The sequence below is a fragment of the Protopterus annectens genome, chromosome 3.part1 (assembly GCF_019279795.1).
Source record: "Protopterus annectens isolate FY-2018-M chromosome 3.part1, PAN1.0, whole genome shotgun sequence".
Taxonomy (NCBI): domain Eukaryota; kingdom Metazoa; phylum Chordata; order Ceratodontiformes; family Protopteridae; genus Protopterus; species Protopterus annectens.
Window position 1 is genome coordinate 1,669,481,909 of NC_056732.1, and position 16,752 is coordinate 1,669,498,660.

The window sequence follows — 16,752 nt, forward strand, 5'->3', positions numbered from 1 at the left end:
TGTTTGTATTGAGGTATCATTCTGGGTGATGTTAGGATGCAGCTTAAGGGTAGGGACATACCTGCCTGGGACACACATTCAGCAAGCTCAGTCATGTCTCTTCATATAGTCCAGCGAGGTATGTCTCAAGTCGTTCACACTAACGTGGACTATGACAGAGTCATAACAGTACCTGTTGTTGAGAGACTTGAGTTGCGTGTGTGATGTGGTGGATTCTAACACCTGACAAGCAACTTACTGTGACTTTCTCCTTGTCTAGCCTGGTGAGGGGCACATCGGTGTGTCTCATGATAGTCTCATATGACTAGTATGCTGGGTTTGTGGTTGGGCCTTTGAGGCTGTGAGACACAGATGTGTGTACTATGTGTGATGCTTGATGCTGTGAGTTGTGATGTGCATGTGTGTTTTTGCTTTGGAGGTCTCTTTTGTTTAGGTATGCTTTTGTTGAGAACCCCTGCATATGTAGGAGTGTGTTGTACAGATGTGGGTGGTGTTAGAGGTGTGGTGTCTATAGTGTTTGTGCAGACAACCTTCTCAGTGCCAGATGTATTGGCTAATGACTGAGACAGCAAGGATTCTAGGTTCTTAATGTGATTGCATCTCTCACATATTGTGTTCCTAGGTGGTAGTAGTAGAGGGTTGTCTGTGTACATAAGGCAGTTGCTACACTGTCTCAGGATGCTCATATCAACCAGACTAGCAGGAGAAACCATAGGCAGTTGTCCTGTCCATGGTTATCAGAATCTGTGGAAGAGAGGTCAGGGATAGTAGAGTGGGTACTATCTGAGGAAAGTACCTATAGGTGTGAGTAGGGCTGGCTAAAATTCATGCAGTAGCTACAGGCGAGGAAGGAAGATCCTAAGAGAAAAAGAAAGGAAGAGTGCAGAGTAGGAAAAGCAGGAGGATTCTAACAAGCTAGCTTTTCCCAAGGTTTCAAGGGAGGTTTCTCTGTAAAGCTAATTAGCCACCTCAGGAACTCTAGGTGTCTGTAGAATTAATTCTGCATGCTGAAGTTTCTGTCAATGCTGATCCAGTCCTGAGGGAAGACTCTTCAGCTTCTTAGAACAAGGACTTTCTAGACATTTAGAGAGTCAGCTGTGTCTGCCAGGTCAGCTAGCTCAGTAGAGAGTCCCTGTTTACATATGGATTGGGACTGAATGGTGGTAAGTTTAGACTTGAATAGATCATGGTGTCCTCTTTCTCTTTCCTCTGTGCTTTCAGGGCAACTAGTGAAGGGTCTCCGTTTTCATTTCTTTTGCTCCTACTCCAGGCCATATTTTGGTTCCAAGAGTACCAGAGCACCAGTGTTATCCCAGCACCTTCTCCATCACACTGACCATTTCTGTTGCACTTACAACTTTATTGAATTATCTCTTGTGACACAGGCAAATTTACATTTATATAACAGTAATTGAACAGTATTAAGTTTACGTTTACAAACATTATACTTCACATATATTGCCATTTATCATATAACCTAAGCAACATTATGTAAATTATTCAGTTCCTGCATTTATTTTTTTTAAACAAGAGACATCTTTATTACACCATCAGTTACTACATAGGCAGTCACACATTTATACAAATGAAAACAGAGCACACCAACACAATCCTAGTTGGAATCATTTTACATTACAAACCATACTGACAAACACTCAGTTGCAAACATTATAATAATCAACCCAGTCATTTTCTGTCAAACATTACATGGATCATTTAAGTCCTACCGTATTTTAAACCTCATTCCTCCCCTGTATGTATTGTTCCCCCAGTTCCCATTTATTCCTATGTAGTTTGCTCCTACCCTTTTCTAAAGGTCTCAATTCCAATTTTATCTACTATATTCATTACTTCTAGTATAGTTGGTTTAGATTTTGATTTCTGTTTTCTAGTAATTGCTTTTTTGTCAGCCACCATAATTAGACACAGCAAGGCCTTACCATGTCTAGGCAATTACAATTCTGCATCATAGCTCAGAAAAATAATCTCCCTTGTCACACCTATCTGTCCACCCAGCATTTCCGACAGTGCATCCCGCAGGGCGTCCTTAAAGTCAGCCAACTGTCCCCAGTTACCTCTTTCTTCCCCATCACACCTCCAGCATTTGCTGTCTACCTGAGGAAAAATTCTCTTGAGTCTACTTGGGGTATAAACATATCTGTGTAAACATTTCCAAGCCTAAATCCTAAATCTTCTAGATTTTGTTGCACATTTGGAGACATAAATATATCCTCCCTTTGTTTCTTTGTGAATTGCTTATCCAGTCTCTCTTCCCAATTCGTTCTAACCTCCTCTGACCGATTCTTACAGTTGTCATGCAATATTTTATATGCTCTACTAATTATTTATTTTTTTAACAGCAGCTTCTGTTCTAGATTCTAATAAAAACTCTACCAGTGCTGATCTTTCCTTTAGGACCCCTGTTTCTTTCTCTTTGCTTGTACTCTCTGATATCAATCCTTGATAAGGAAGGCAATCTCTAACCTGTAGCCCAAATAAATTCTTGGTATCTTCCCATTCTATCATCTTTCCCTCAGTAGTTATTTGCTCCCAATACCTTGGTTCCATTGCCAGTTTTGTCCAGTAAATTCCAGCCGTCTCTTGCCTATTATCTGTATCCCTACTTGCAGTCATCCTTATCGGGAGAATATCCTTTCTCTATTCCCATGTTGGCTTAGTTCTTGGGATACTTTCTGTTACTTTATGAATGTAATCTTCTGTATGGTTATAATTATTCTCCTTAAGGAGCTGCACCCAAAAATCCCAGTCTCTCCTTATTTCTTAAGCTTCCACCCGGTTTCATCATCATCCCTTTCCACTTTGAATTATAGCTTTCTGCTTGTGCGCTGTGTATAGGAGCCTTAACTGTGTAGCTATGAAATACCCCTTCAAGTCAGGTAATCCCAATCTGCCCTGTTCTACTGGAAGAATCAGTTTATCCCACTTGACTCTTGCTGTGCCCCCCCCCCCCCCGCCCCCAGACAGTTTGTTACATTGGCATCGGCACCTTTGGTTCCAATGACTGTTTCCATCCTTGTCAGCATCAGTATCATCTAGATAAGAGGTCATCAATATGGATAGTTGCAGTTTCAAGACTCATGCAAGCTCCTTCGACCCATTCTTGTGATCATCGACATTGGCATTTGAGTGTTTGGTGCTGACAATGTCCTGTGCTCTTGGATTACTTGCATCAGTGTTGAGCACTGTTTGAGGCATGACTTTGCCAACAATCTCTGGTAGTTTAATGCAGGCTGGGATACTAGTCAGGAGGACTTCGTCTTGGAACTTGCCACAGATCCCTGTTAGGTAATACCTAGTTTTGCTGCACTCTGTTATGCCTCTTCTTTTTCCTTTTAATTCTGTATTAAATCCTTACATTTTAAATAGCAACATTAGACCTACGTTACTAGAAAAGGAGGAAAACACAACATATTTTATTGTTATGGTCATGGAATAGGCATGTATATTTCCTATTGAACAATTTTCAGTCACTCCAACATTGCATGCATTGTTCAGTTCCCATCTTCCCCTAAACTTTTTCTCTCCTCCTGAGCATTATTTTGCTTGCATTGTTCTCATACATTCCGTGTATTTCTATGAAATTTTCATTCCTTTTTCTAAAGACCCATCCTTTAGTTATTTTATTTCCTTTGCCTTATTCAGAATTCCAATTGCATTTGGCTTAGAATTGCATTTTTACTAGTATATTTTACAGCCAAAAGCATTAAACTTAATAAGGCTTTACTGTGTTTAGGCAATTCAGATCTTCTATCCCAGCTCAGAACAAGTTTCCATATTTATAAGTTTTTGTTCTCCAAACATGTCCAACCAAGTACTCTATGATGAATTGTTAAAATCTGCCAGCTTGTTACATTCCCAAAAATCATTTCCCTAGTTACATCTTTCTTTCCCATCACACCTCCAGCATTTACTGTCCACCTGAGGAAAAATTCTATAAAGCCTACTTGAGTTATAAAATACCTATGCAAATACTTCCATGCCAGAATCCTAAACTTTCTGGACAAGCATACTTGTGAAACTTACAAATGTCTTCTTATTGTTCCTTTGTAAATGTCCTTCCTTTCTCTTTTCCTAATCTTTTCTGAATGATTCTTTTAGTTAACATACAATATTTATACACACTACTTATCACCTTTTTAATAGCAGCTTCTGTTCTCGACTCAACTGAAAACACAACCAGAGCTGGTCTTTCACTCGGCTCTCCTTTATCCCTTTCTCTTTGCCTGTACTCCATTATCATTCCATGGTTGGGAAGGTGGTCTTTAATCTGCAGTTCAAAGTTCTGCTTAACTTCATCCCAGTCTGTTACCTTTCCCTGTCTGGTTATTTGTTCCCAACACCTTCGTTCCTTTTCTAATTTCCTCTTTTAAATTCTTTTAAAATTCCAGCCCCCTAGTACCTGTTTTCTGTGCCTCTACTTGCAGTCATCCCTATTGGTCTAAGACAGAACCCGCACTAGGCAATCTAGGTAGTTGCCTAGGGCCTGCTGAGGGGGGCCCACTGGCTGATGGGCTGCAACAACTTTTAATTAAACAAACAAAATTCTTCTTCAAGGATGTACTCTGCATCTGTGCGTGCGTCTTTAGTACATTGCATGCACAGATGCAGATTTAAATGTTTGAAATTGCTCCTACTGCCTTTTGTGCAGGATTTAAACACTGATAACATGGGAACTGCTACAGAACTTGCAGCCCTGAGAGAGCCAGGACAAGCTATTCCTTCCTTCAAGAGTTGTGACTGTGAAATGCCTTAGTTAGGGATAGTGGGTTAATTTACTTGCTCAGGCTCAAACCCTGTACTGTGCTTATAGGAAACAAGAGCCTGAATTATTTACATCAACTACCAGCCTGCTCACTTAGTTATCAGGGGTGCATTTTCAAAGAAGGTGAGTTTGAGGGCATTTTCAAGGAATATGATGTTCAAGGCAAGAGATGTTTGTTTTCAGTGTGCAGATGTTCTGTTTAGCAAATAGCCATCAGTGTTTGCACTATAAAATTTGAAAGCAGTTTTAGTAGCACAACAGACCTTTGGTGCAGAAAGCTGTGGGTTTAATTACCACACCATCTAGATAGATTGCTGATACTACAGTGCACTTTAAGGGGAGATGGGGTGCTGCTCTCCTGTGTGTCTCCTCCTTTGGATGAGATGCATAGTAACTATGAATAGGTTGTCAGTTTGCCAGCCATTCCCTATTGCGTACCATTTTTTTTAATGTAAAGTAGTGTGTTTATTATTCAAGGACAGCAGGCACTGAATTTGTAGATGAAATACTGAAATGTACATTTGTTTGCCAGCTGCAAAGTCTTCATTAGTTACAGATCTGTTTAATGTGAAATTAGTCAGATGACTTTTACTTCTGCAGAGATTGTGCATTTGACTGATATAGGTGGATTGTAATGGCAGAAGTTTCAGTGGCCTTTTATGGTTGAAAGTTCTGAAATGGGTAATTGTCATTATTGGTTCAGCCATTTTGTTTCATGATTTACTGGAAAAAAGGTTTCCAAACTACAAATTTAAAGTGCACACTAACAAGTGGTGCTTTATTATATAAGCAATATATAATGTACTGCAATCAGGAAGGTGAATCAACAAACGCACGCATGCATGTATGTATGGCCCTAAAAATTTGCATAAGCAGCCTAGGTTTTGAAAACAACCCAAAGGTACACTTAATGTGCCACTGACCAGGTGCATTTTCTTTGAATATGGGTTTCACTGCAGTTTCAATGAATGTGAGTTTCAAGGGCAGAGAAGGTTACTGTTGTTCATGCTAAGTCTAGTTTCATTGTGGGACTGCAATGGTTTGTTTAGCAAATGGCTATCTGAGTTTGTGCTATAAAACTTAAAATAAGTTTTAAATTAAATCCAAATATCTGTAATCATTGTAGAAATAAAGAAAAGGTTTGAATAGTGTTTTATGGTAACTGGGAAGGCGAGTAATGGGACACTGGAATGTCTGGGGGCAGCAATCCATTACCATGCCTAGGGCCTCAATTGACTATGATCTGGCTCTGCTGTTGGTAAAACCTCCATTTTCCATTCTTGAGTTGGTTTAGTTCTTTGAATACTTTCTTCTAATTTGTGAATATAATATTCTGTAAGTTTGCTATTATTCTCCTTATGGACTTGCAGTTTACTTCAAATAATGTATTTGCACTTAGTGGCACCACTGACGAACTTTATGTAAAACTGACTTTTTTTGTATACCCACATCATTTTGTCTGACTATTACCATCTTGCACTGTGCTGTATTTTAATATTTTCTTGTTAGATCATGCTTATTCTGTTTTGTTACATTGTTGTCTGTGTGATGTCTTAGAGTATAAAAAGAAACATCCTTTTTAAATGGTCTTTTTTGATGGAGAATTATTCTTGAAATGAAAGCCTTACTAACGCAGTTAATCAAAATTACTATTTGTTGAAAATTAATGGTGCCAGCAAAAGCATTTTTTGGGTGAAGTGGCCATATCCTCTCATTACGTAGTAAATCACTATCCCACACATCTGCCTCTTAATACATTCAACTCAAAAAATCTGTGCATGTCAGAGGAAAGGTGCAAAATCCTGCAGCGGTCTAAACCCTTTTGCTAAAATATCATTGTGTTCCACCAGTTTCATGGTTAGTATGAATTCACCTCTTTCAGTATTAGCTTTGCCTTCTGGAACTCTGAAGAAGCTTCTCTTTCCCTGGCAGGTGTATTATAGGTGTTGCCTTCCCAGTCTACTTTTGTCTTGCGTCTGAGGGCTTTACATGGGTGCACTGTAGCTCAGTCAGCAGCACCTGTGGTTAAGCATAGTGTGCAACTTGAATTTGTTTGGAGGTGACCCAGTCGCTGTCTCCTACAATACACTGTTGGACATGCTCACTTTAAGTGGCATTGCTGTTTCACTCTAAGTGAGAGTGCGTTCATTGATATTGTGCTCCTAAAAGTATAATTTGTGTGTTAGCATATAGAGTAGGACAGCTATTACGTGGGATTGTCTGATCTATTTTAGGCAAATTTATCTCTTTTTTTTTTTTTTTTTAATTTGGCCAATTTTTATTTCACTTGATGTATATGAACATGAAATAGTATATCTTCTAACATAAATTTATTTTACTGGAATTATTTTCCTCTTGATGACAAATTTTGTCACTACTGGTTTTGCTGCCACTGAAAGATGGCTTTTTTAGAGTACCATGAAGAGCAGTGGTATTTATGACGTAATGGTTTCATACATGTGTTGTAAGTTTTTGTTGAATGTTTTTAAGTTGTCTAATGTACTTTCAGCATTGTAAACATTTCCTACTGGGCAATATATATATATATATATATATATATATATATATATATATATATATAGATATATATATGTGTGTGTATATATATATATATATATATATATATATATATATATATATATATATATATATATATATATATATATATATATATATATATATATATATATATATATATATATATATATATATATATATATATGTTTACAATGCTGAAAGTATATATATATATGTATGTATATATATATATATATATATATATATATATATATATATATATATACATATTTATATATATTTATATATATCTCTATCTATATATATATATATACACACACACACACACACACACACACACACACACACACACACACACACACCTGTGGTGTGAAATATTAACTTGGTTCAACACTGGATTCAGGTGTATGCAGTTTGTTTTACTGATAGCCAATTGAGTTGCCTTGGCTTTGAAAGCTGAGTGGTTGAAAGGTATGTTGGTTACCACATTGAAAATTTATCAACCTCAGAGGAAATATTGTAAGTACTAGTAATATGTAGGCTGTCTCCAAGACACAGTGGGATGTAGACCATTGAGAGTTTCTAGTTTTTCTTTTGAGATTTTAGTTTAATGCCTAAATCTGTCTGAAAGCTGTAATATTTAATGTCTAGAATTTATTTGTGAAGCTCGCGTAGAGGATGTCATCACTGTAACTGTTGATGCCTTGTTTTGTAACTAAATTCTGAGGTTTGGAGATGCATTTCTTCTCCGTCTGTCACTGTGGTATGTGCTTGCCCTCCTTTGCTGTTCTGAAAAGTATTCTTTGACTGGTACTGTCAGATTTCCCCTCAAACAGATATAGTACCAGATTCTGGAGCTTGAAGGCAGTTGTCTCCTAGGTTATAGAAGGGCAAGTTGTACAGCCACTCCAACTTTTTTCCCATTTGCAGTATTTGTATATTTGACATACTAAAGTAAGGGGCCATTACCCAATGTATTTTGGACTTCAATGCAGAATCACATTTGTTGTTTGCATATCATCTTGGGTAGGCCCTATGGGTTTCTTGTAGATCTCCTTTTAAGGGATGACTTGTGTGAGGTAATGCATGATGGAACAGAAACAAATAAATGCATAGTAAGGTCCATGAAGCAGGAGCAGCTGATGGAAAATAGCAGTTGCAAGTGTCACTTGATGACATACTGAAAGCTTGGGGTGGCTGCATTTGTTTTCACTGTATTCGTTACTGTTAAATCACAACTTGAGATGGATGATGAGGGCCTGCAGGTCTGATGCAGAAATGCAGCAGAACTATTTGTAAGGTCATACAGGAATGGGAAGGCTGTCTCCCATGCTTAAGAGCTGATACTTGATGTGATGGTTTTTTAGAGCAGCTTTGATAAAAAAAAAAAAAAATGCCATATTGGTTGCTTTCCAGGGCCAGAGCAGATTGTCATTTACTTTATCAGATGTACAGATTTCTGATGACTAGCTTACTTCTTTTCACAGGTTCAGATGACTGCACTATTCGCTTCTGGGAGGTTTGCACAGCCCGCTGTATGAAAATAATTAAAGTGGAAGGAGCTGTGAAGAGCATTGCTTGGAACCCGAATCCCAGCCTGTGTCTAGTGGCTGTTGCATTGTAAGTTACACTAACTGTGTCTGATCGTCTGATAATAATGTGCCTTGCTAACTTGGCTTTCATTGCTATGCTTGGTATTGGAGTTCTGAAACTCATCAAAATGTTCAGAAATGTCCAGCTGTAATAAGTTTAAGTTATCATTCTGGTTGTTTGTGGAGATTAGAATGTGCTAGCAAATAAGAAAGATGTTCTAGGAGGACCAAGGAGTAGGAAAATTGTTAAGACTTTATGTGAAGAACTTTGGCTCACATGATAGGGCAAACATGCCAAACGGGGACATAGAATACATATTTCTCATACAAATACAGCTGTTGGGCAAGGTAGCACGAGGGTATGTTTCACAGGAGTACAAGTATTTAGTGAATTCTGTAGATACAAATCCAGTATGTCATACTATTTATGATAAAAGTTATTCATAGAAAACAATATGTTAATGCACTGACACTTTCCTGTGTATTGGTTAAGGAAAAAGAGACGTATATTGGAGGTGGCTGAGAATGTGGTGAACGTTTTAAGAAGATTAAATACACAAGTGAGGTTTAGTAATAGGTTGGGAAAAGACCACACTGGAGTTGAAGGAAGCATTTTGCAAAATGTTCAGATTTTTCCTCATATTTTTGGACTGTTTTTCATAAAATGCTTGGTTTTCTGGCAAATCACTGAGGATTGAAGTCACTATTCCATATTCATCAAGGATACCCACATCTCCAGGTTAGTGGCACAGCATGATGCCCCAGAGATCATCCATGCGCAACTATCAGCAGGCAAAACCACATTTCAAGTCGTAGCCTGTTATAGATTGCCCACCATGTCCCAAGATGCTCACTCAGCATTCCTTGAGGCATTGGAAAATATAAAGGTCCTACCAAACACCATAATTTTGGGTGATTTCAACTACCCTGGTATAGGCTGGGTGAACTATCAAAGTTCTAACTCCTATGCCCAGCGGTTCATAGAATTTATAAATTCAAATGCCCTTGAACAACTGATATGTTCTCCCACTAGAGGGGACAACATATTGGATTTAGTCATCACAAATATGGGCGCCCATTGTACCACACCCATTATCACTCCCTCTCTGGTCAGATCAGATCACAAACTGATAACCCTGGACATCCTCACCCCTCCACCTCCCCCAGTCAAAGAAACCATCGTAAAAAACCTTTCTAAAGCAAACTTCAAACTAGTTGCATCCGAAGTGGAAAGCTTCACTATTCCCTTGCAGAAGGATAATGATATCCAGGATGCGGAATCCTACACCAAGGCACTCTATATGCATCTTCAGGATTGCATGGACCGTGCTATCCCAAATAAAACCAAGACTCCTTCCTCAAGCAAGAAGAAACCAGTCTGGTGGACCCCGGCCATAAGCAAACTATACAATAAAAGGAGGAGATCAGCTTTAGTAAGAAATTGAGGGCCCTCATCAAGTCAACTAAAGCCAATTTTGAAAATAAAGTTGCCAAGGATAACCATAAGGCCTTCTATGGTTACGTCAAAAACCTAAATGGCAAGGCTCAGGTCTGTTCTGAGCTAGTACAAAATGGAACAAAATACACTGACCCTACTGACATTGCCAACATCTTGGCTGACAGGTTCAGTGCAAATTTCTCCCCTCCCTCACCACCTGCAGGGCCTATTACTATTCTAGGGGATTGTGTAACTCCAATTATTACTGGTACGTTGGTTAACAAGGCTCTATCTAAAGCTAAAAACACTGCCTCCATGGGACCAGATGGTATCCCAGGCTGTGTCATACATGAGCTCCAAAATGAATTAACCCCGCATCTGAATACCCTGTTCAGTCTCAGCCTCTCGACAGGATATGTGCCCATAGAATGGCGTATAGCAACGGTGGTTCCGCTGCACAAGGGTGGGCCCACAACCGACCCTGGGAACTACCGACCAATAAGCCTGACCAGTCTGATCTGTAAGGCAATGGAGGGAATTATTATGGAACTATAAATGGAGAGATTGGGAAACTCCAAACACTTGACCCCACATAGTTCGACTTTGTCAAGGGCAGATCATGCCTCCTGAACCTGGTGGACTTCGAGACAGTTACTCAGGCTATAGATAAGGGAAAAGAGGTACACACGGCTTACCTTGACCTTGCTAAAACATTTGACACCATTCCCCATTCGGGTATTATTGATAAACTCACCAGCCTGGGCATAAACCCTTACGTCACAAGATGGATCGCAAACTGGCTTTTAGACAGATCCCACAAAGTAAGAGTAGCGGGATCTATGTCTGAATCCAGACCAGTAACGAGCGGTGTGCCTCAGGGCTCTGTCCTGGGACCCCTCCTGTTTGGCATGTACTTCTCAGAAGTACAAGCAAGCACTGAAGGGCTGTGGCTGATCAGGTTTGCGGATGACTGCAAACTGGGTGCTATAATAGAGTCTCCGGCCGACATGGATATCCTCCAGAAGGGCCTTAATGAGACTGATGCATGGTCTCAAGCTAAATGCTAAAAAATGCGTAGTAATCCCCTTTGGAAAAAACAGAGTACCCGTGAACTACCACATAGGAGGTAACCCCCTGAAATCTGAAGAAGTAATAAGGGATCTAGGGACCCAAGTAGATAGTCCGCTTTCCTTTGATAACCATGTTGCCAAGGTGGTTAGAAAATCCTATGTGACCCATCTGATCACGAAAGGGTTCGCATCAAGATCTAAGGATGTAGTGGTGCCCCTCTACTCTTCCCTCATCAGACCCATTATTGAGTACAATGCACCAATTGGAATGTACCTGGCCAGGCATCTCCATCAGCTGGAGAGACCACAGAGGTACCTCACTAAGAGGATTACTGGCCTCAAACAGTTGCCCTATGCAGCACAATTGAAAAAACTAAGGCTTTTCTCTGTTGCATACCGCCTTCTCTGAGGCGATCTCTGTCTAACATACAGAGCCATGTCCAACCCAGAACTGTTGAACATGATCCATCTTAGCAAAACCAAATCTACTCGAGATGCACATTCTAGGGATATAAACCTCAGCACAACAATGAATAGAACATGCTGAAGGGATAGATTCCCTTCGCAAAGACTTTCCTTGCTATGGAACAAGGTCCTGATCTACATAAGACAGAGCCCCTCACTATCACTTTTCAAGAGGAACCTTGACGAGTGGATGGGTAACAGAAAGTTCACACCAGGGATCATACCAACAGCTCTGCTAGATAGGGGCCAAGGGTACTAGCTGCTAGATCAAGGGCCTAGGGAACTAACCAAAGGGGCGGTGAATACCGCACAATGTGGCTGAGCTAATATATGCCTTCAGGCAGATAGCCCAGTACCTACCTATGAACTACATAATGACATATTTGAGTTCAGACTTCATATCCTTCAGAAAATGCATGCTAACACAAATCCTGTTTATAAGTTTGTAAGAGCAGTATTTAAAGTCTGTCCCTCTTTTTAGGCTTTGTCCAGATTTCTTGCTGTATGAGCTTGAGAGGCATGTTTCAGAATAAGGAGAGAGACTGTTGGCATGAAAGGAGCAGACAATATGTACAGGGCCTGCAGACAGTGAAAATGTTACAACAAAATGGAGAAAGACAGTCTCCATCAAACAGTAGGGACTTGGAGGTGAATATGCAAAAGATAGAAGCATGCTTGTAATTAAGTAGTGAAGGGAGAAAATTGTTTCTTTTTAATTTGAAAACTGCTGAACTGAAAAAGTTTTAACACAGAAACTTACCTCTACAGAGAGGCCAGTCAAACGCAGACTCCTTCAGAGATCGGTTCTGGGACTGCTCCTTTTTGCCATCTACTTCTCTGATGTCAGGGGCCTCTGGCTGACCAGATTTGCAGATGATCGTAAATTAAAAGCAGTCACAAAAATCTACCTACTGACCCTAATCTTCTCTAAGAAGGGCTGACACAGGCATTTATGTCAGAGCCCTGGACTAAAACTGAATATTAAGAAGTGCAAAATAGTATCCTTCGGGAAGTCATCCATTTATGGTAACTATCATATTGACAGCACACTTCTTGAAGTTGACCGAGTAGTCAGGGACTTGGGGAATGTACATAGACAATAAAACACAACAGAGCCACCATCTAAAGCTGTCAAGACTTTACTGATAATCCTAGTTCCTCAGCTATTTGCCTTTCAGAGAACAATTAGATCAATCAGACAGCCTAATTTTTATAGAAAAATGCATAATTATCCAAGAAACAATTCAATTAAATCCAATCAAAAAACTCCACCATACCCCATACATCAAAGATGCATTAATGCTTAAAATATTAAAAGTGTTAATGCATCCCCATACCAAATGCCAATCAAACATTGGAAAAATATTAAATATAAATTATTCGTACAATTGCAATGCATTTAAAATATATTTGTGAATGCATTTTAGAGTGTCCACCCTAGGAGAACTAACCTACATACTCTGTAACCATATTTCTCATACATTGAAATTTAACTCTAAATTTAATCCTCTAGGACAGAGAGTCTTATAATTGATGATGAACTTTTTCTATTTTCAATAAAACCTGTACATAATCCGCTTGGGGAAAATACTGAAAAAGAAACAGCGTGTGCAGAATGCAAATGTTGGGCAACTGGATTGTGTAACCTGCTGTTTCTTACATCTCCTAAGTACTCCATTATTCACTTCTTAACCATCCTTCTGGTCTGTCCATATACCATTTTATTGGTACACAACCACAAACTATAATATATGTCACTCCACATGTGCTGCAATTAAAACGATTCACAGCTTTATATTTCTTACCATTGATCATACTACCACTTAGATTTTTTACCCTAACACATACCTTATACTTGCCACATGTGGATAAGCTCCCACTTGTCTAATATCCTTGTGAAGTCTTTTAAAATTCAACAACTCCTTTAAATTCAAAAACCTGCTGTAGGAAAACATTATCTTCTCTGAGAAGATTTCACCCAAACTCTTGTCTTGTTTGACAGTTGGCTAAAGTCTTATAACCAACTCTCTCAGAATTTTTGAAAAAGGTGGAAACTTGTTGACAAAATTTATTTTTCCCTCATCTGTCTTACCAACATTCCTATTCATCCAGAATTAATCACTGCACCAACATTCCTATTCATCCAGAATTAATCACTGCACCCTTGTCTCCTACTGTAGACACCCCCCCAGTGGGGATGTCCCTCACTCTCAGCTCCGCTTTCCTTAATGCCTCCAAAGTATACCCTCTACTTGACAAGTTGTTTGTAACTTTGTTAAACTCCTCTTCTGACTGCACTTTATTAAACGTATTATTAAAAAGACGCTTGTACTCACTATAAGGTAGGGAATCCAAGAGATGTGGAGGGTGCATACTGTCACCACAAAGAAAATAATTCACCACAGTTTCCTTAAAATAGGGCCTGCAAGACACCTTATTATCAACCTCCTACAAAATATTCATTATCACAAAACTGCATGACTTCTTTGTGAGTTCCAATCCACATACATTCTGATGTAACCCCTCTTACAAACCTGTTGAACTCACTCACATCACCCTTACAGATGAACATCGAATCTGTGTAACGTCTGTAAATGACCACATGCTGAGAATAGAAATTGCTATTGTAAATATATAAATTCTCAAAAAAACAAAAAAACATAAAAATAATGGCAAAGGAGGGGCAAAAGATGTCCCCATGGCTGTGGTCTCCTTATGCAAGGAAAATTGATTTCTCAAACAAAAAATAATTATGGGTAAGGGCAAATTCTAAAAGTTGCAACAAAAAATGACTCAGGCCTTTGCCCATAACCCTTCCTATAGCTTCTAAACCCCATCTTTCATTAATGCTGGTATATAGAGATCTAACATCCATACTGGCCCAATAGATGTTCTTTTCCCATTCCATACCCCCACCAGCTCTGAAAATTCCTTATTATTCCTAATATGTGAAGGAATTTTAACCATATATGATTTTAAAATGGGCATCCGAAAATGTACCTACATTCTGTAAGTACGCACCTACCCCAGATATGATGGGCCTGCCCGAGGGGTTCCTCATGTCTTTATGGACCTTAGATATTACAAAAAAACTAGCATCCTTTGGATGTTTAATATGTAGTTTCTTAATGTCACTAGGGGAGAGAAATCCCAGTTGTTCCCCCCTCTCTAGTAACACTAGCAAAAACAATTCTATTCAATGCTGGGGGTTTTATTTAACCTCTGGTAGACACTACAATCCTGTAATAAGTCTTCAGCCATCTTGTTATAACCATGCTTGGACAGTTGGCCCCCTTGTCAGCTTGAACAAAAACATATTACTCATTTAAACGTAGAAACAATTCCACAAATAACTCAGTAAATGTGTCCCAAAAAATACAAAATATAAAGACAAATAAGAACACAGCTACGACTGTTGATTCTTCCAGTTCAAATCCTCTTTACTACTGCACAAAACAGACACAAGCGCTTTCACGTAAATTGCTTCATCGGGTGTAACAAGAACACTACACACACACGCACACCCTTTTTATAACAATTAGTCACATGACGTCTACCAATTAAAATTTAAAAGGCATATCAAACCACTTTAACACATCAAAAGCACTTGAAAAGCATTCATAAACGACTCATGTACATATAGATAAAGACAGATAAAACATAGTGTATACTACATGACACTCATAAATAACTCCTGCATATAAACACAAACATATAAAACTTCAGCACAGTGAATCAATAACATTAAAAACAAATCATAATCATAAAATCCTATCTAAAATATTCTATCTTCTAAGTGACCTAGACCTTAATTTAGGTCTAAGAGGGACACATTCATTCAGACCACTTCCAGCATCAGCTCTCATTCTAACTATCCATGCTGACTCTAATTCCTCTGTTTTTGCCTTATGTCACCTGTTCTAGCATTTTCATAAATCCTACCTATAACTAGAAACTTAAAACTATGTGTGGAATCAGTATTTCTAACATGTTTTGCTAGGGCATTAACACAATTCAGTTTACTAATGTGATATAAATGTTCCCTAATACGGTCTTTAAGCGCCCTGTCAGTTTTACCTATATAAAATTTATTGTATTCCGTGCAGTGGGCAAGGTAAATAACATGCTCAGCCATACAGGTGGCTAAAACAGTAAAACTATACACCTTCCTCTGATCTGGATGAAAGAAACTACATCCAGTATCCAAATAATGACAATATCTACAAGCACCACAAGGCGTGGTACCAGAGTTCGTCTTACTCTGTGTATCTTTTGGATAACATAATTTTCTCCTCAAAGATCTGTTGTTCCTAAACATAAACTGAGGCTCGGAATCAATAAGCCTAGCCACATCTGCATCTGTGGTAAGAAGACTCTAGTGCTTCCTTATTATCTGCATATACCTACCAACATCTGAAGTGTAACATAATGGTACCTTAAGTCTAGTACTAACGTTGTGCCTTCCAATGTTTTTATTCTTGTCAGTACCTACATCCCTGGCAGAAAAATATGGGAGAGCTTGTGTGTCCCTTTTTTCCAAAACAGCTGAAACATTAGGTAAAATCAAATGATCATGGTAACCCCTTTCCTGTAGATGTTCAATAGCTACATTAATCTGCTCTGTAAAATCAGTTTCCCTAACATTAAGTCTTGAAGCCCTATAAATTTGATTACGTACATGTTTAAATATATGAGGTGGATGTAAACTTCTGTATGCAAAAGGTGATTAACATAGCATTCCTTTCTATATAGTTTAGTATAAATCTCACCTCTACAATCCCTTATTACTTCAACATCAAGAAAATCCATTTCAAACAAGGAAGATTTATGAGTAAAACGTAAATACTGTGTAGTACTATTCAAATA

At 38.7% G+C, this 16,752-nt stretch overlaps 1 protein-coding gene across 1 annotated transcript in view; it reads left to right on the top strand.

Annotated features, from left to right (window-relative positions):
* Positions 1-16,752, top strand: part of BOP1 (BOP1 ribosomal biogenesis factor) — a 1,722,797-nt gene that overhangs the window by 1,623,976 nt on the left and 82,069 nt on the right. Inside the window, exon 12 of the mRNA XM_044067692.1 lies at positions 8,809-8,941. Within this exon, the coding sequence (XP_043923627.1) occupies positions 8,809-8,941 (133 nt within the window). The remainder of the gene's footprint in view (positions 1-8,808; positions 8,942-16,752) is intronic.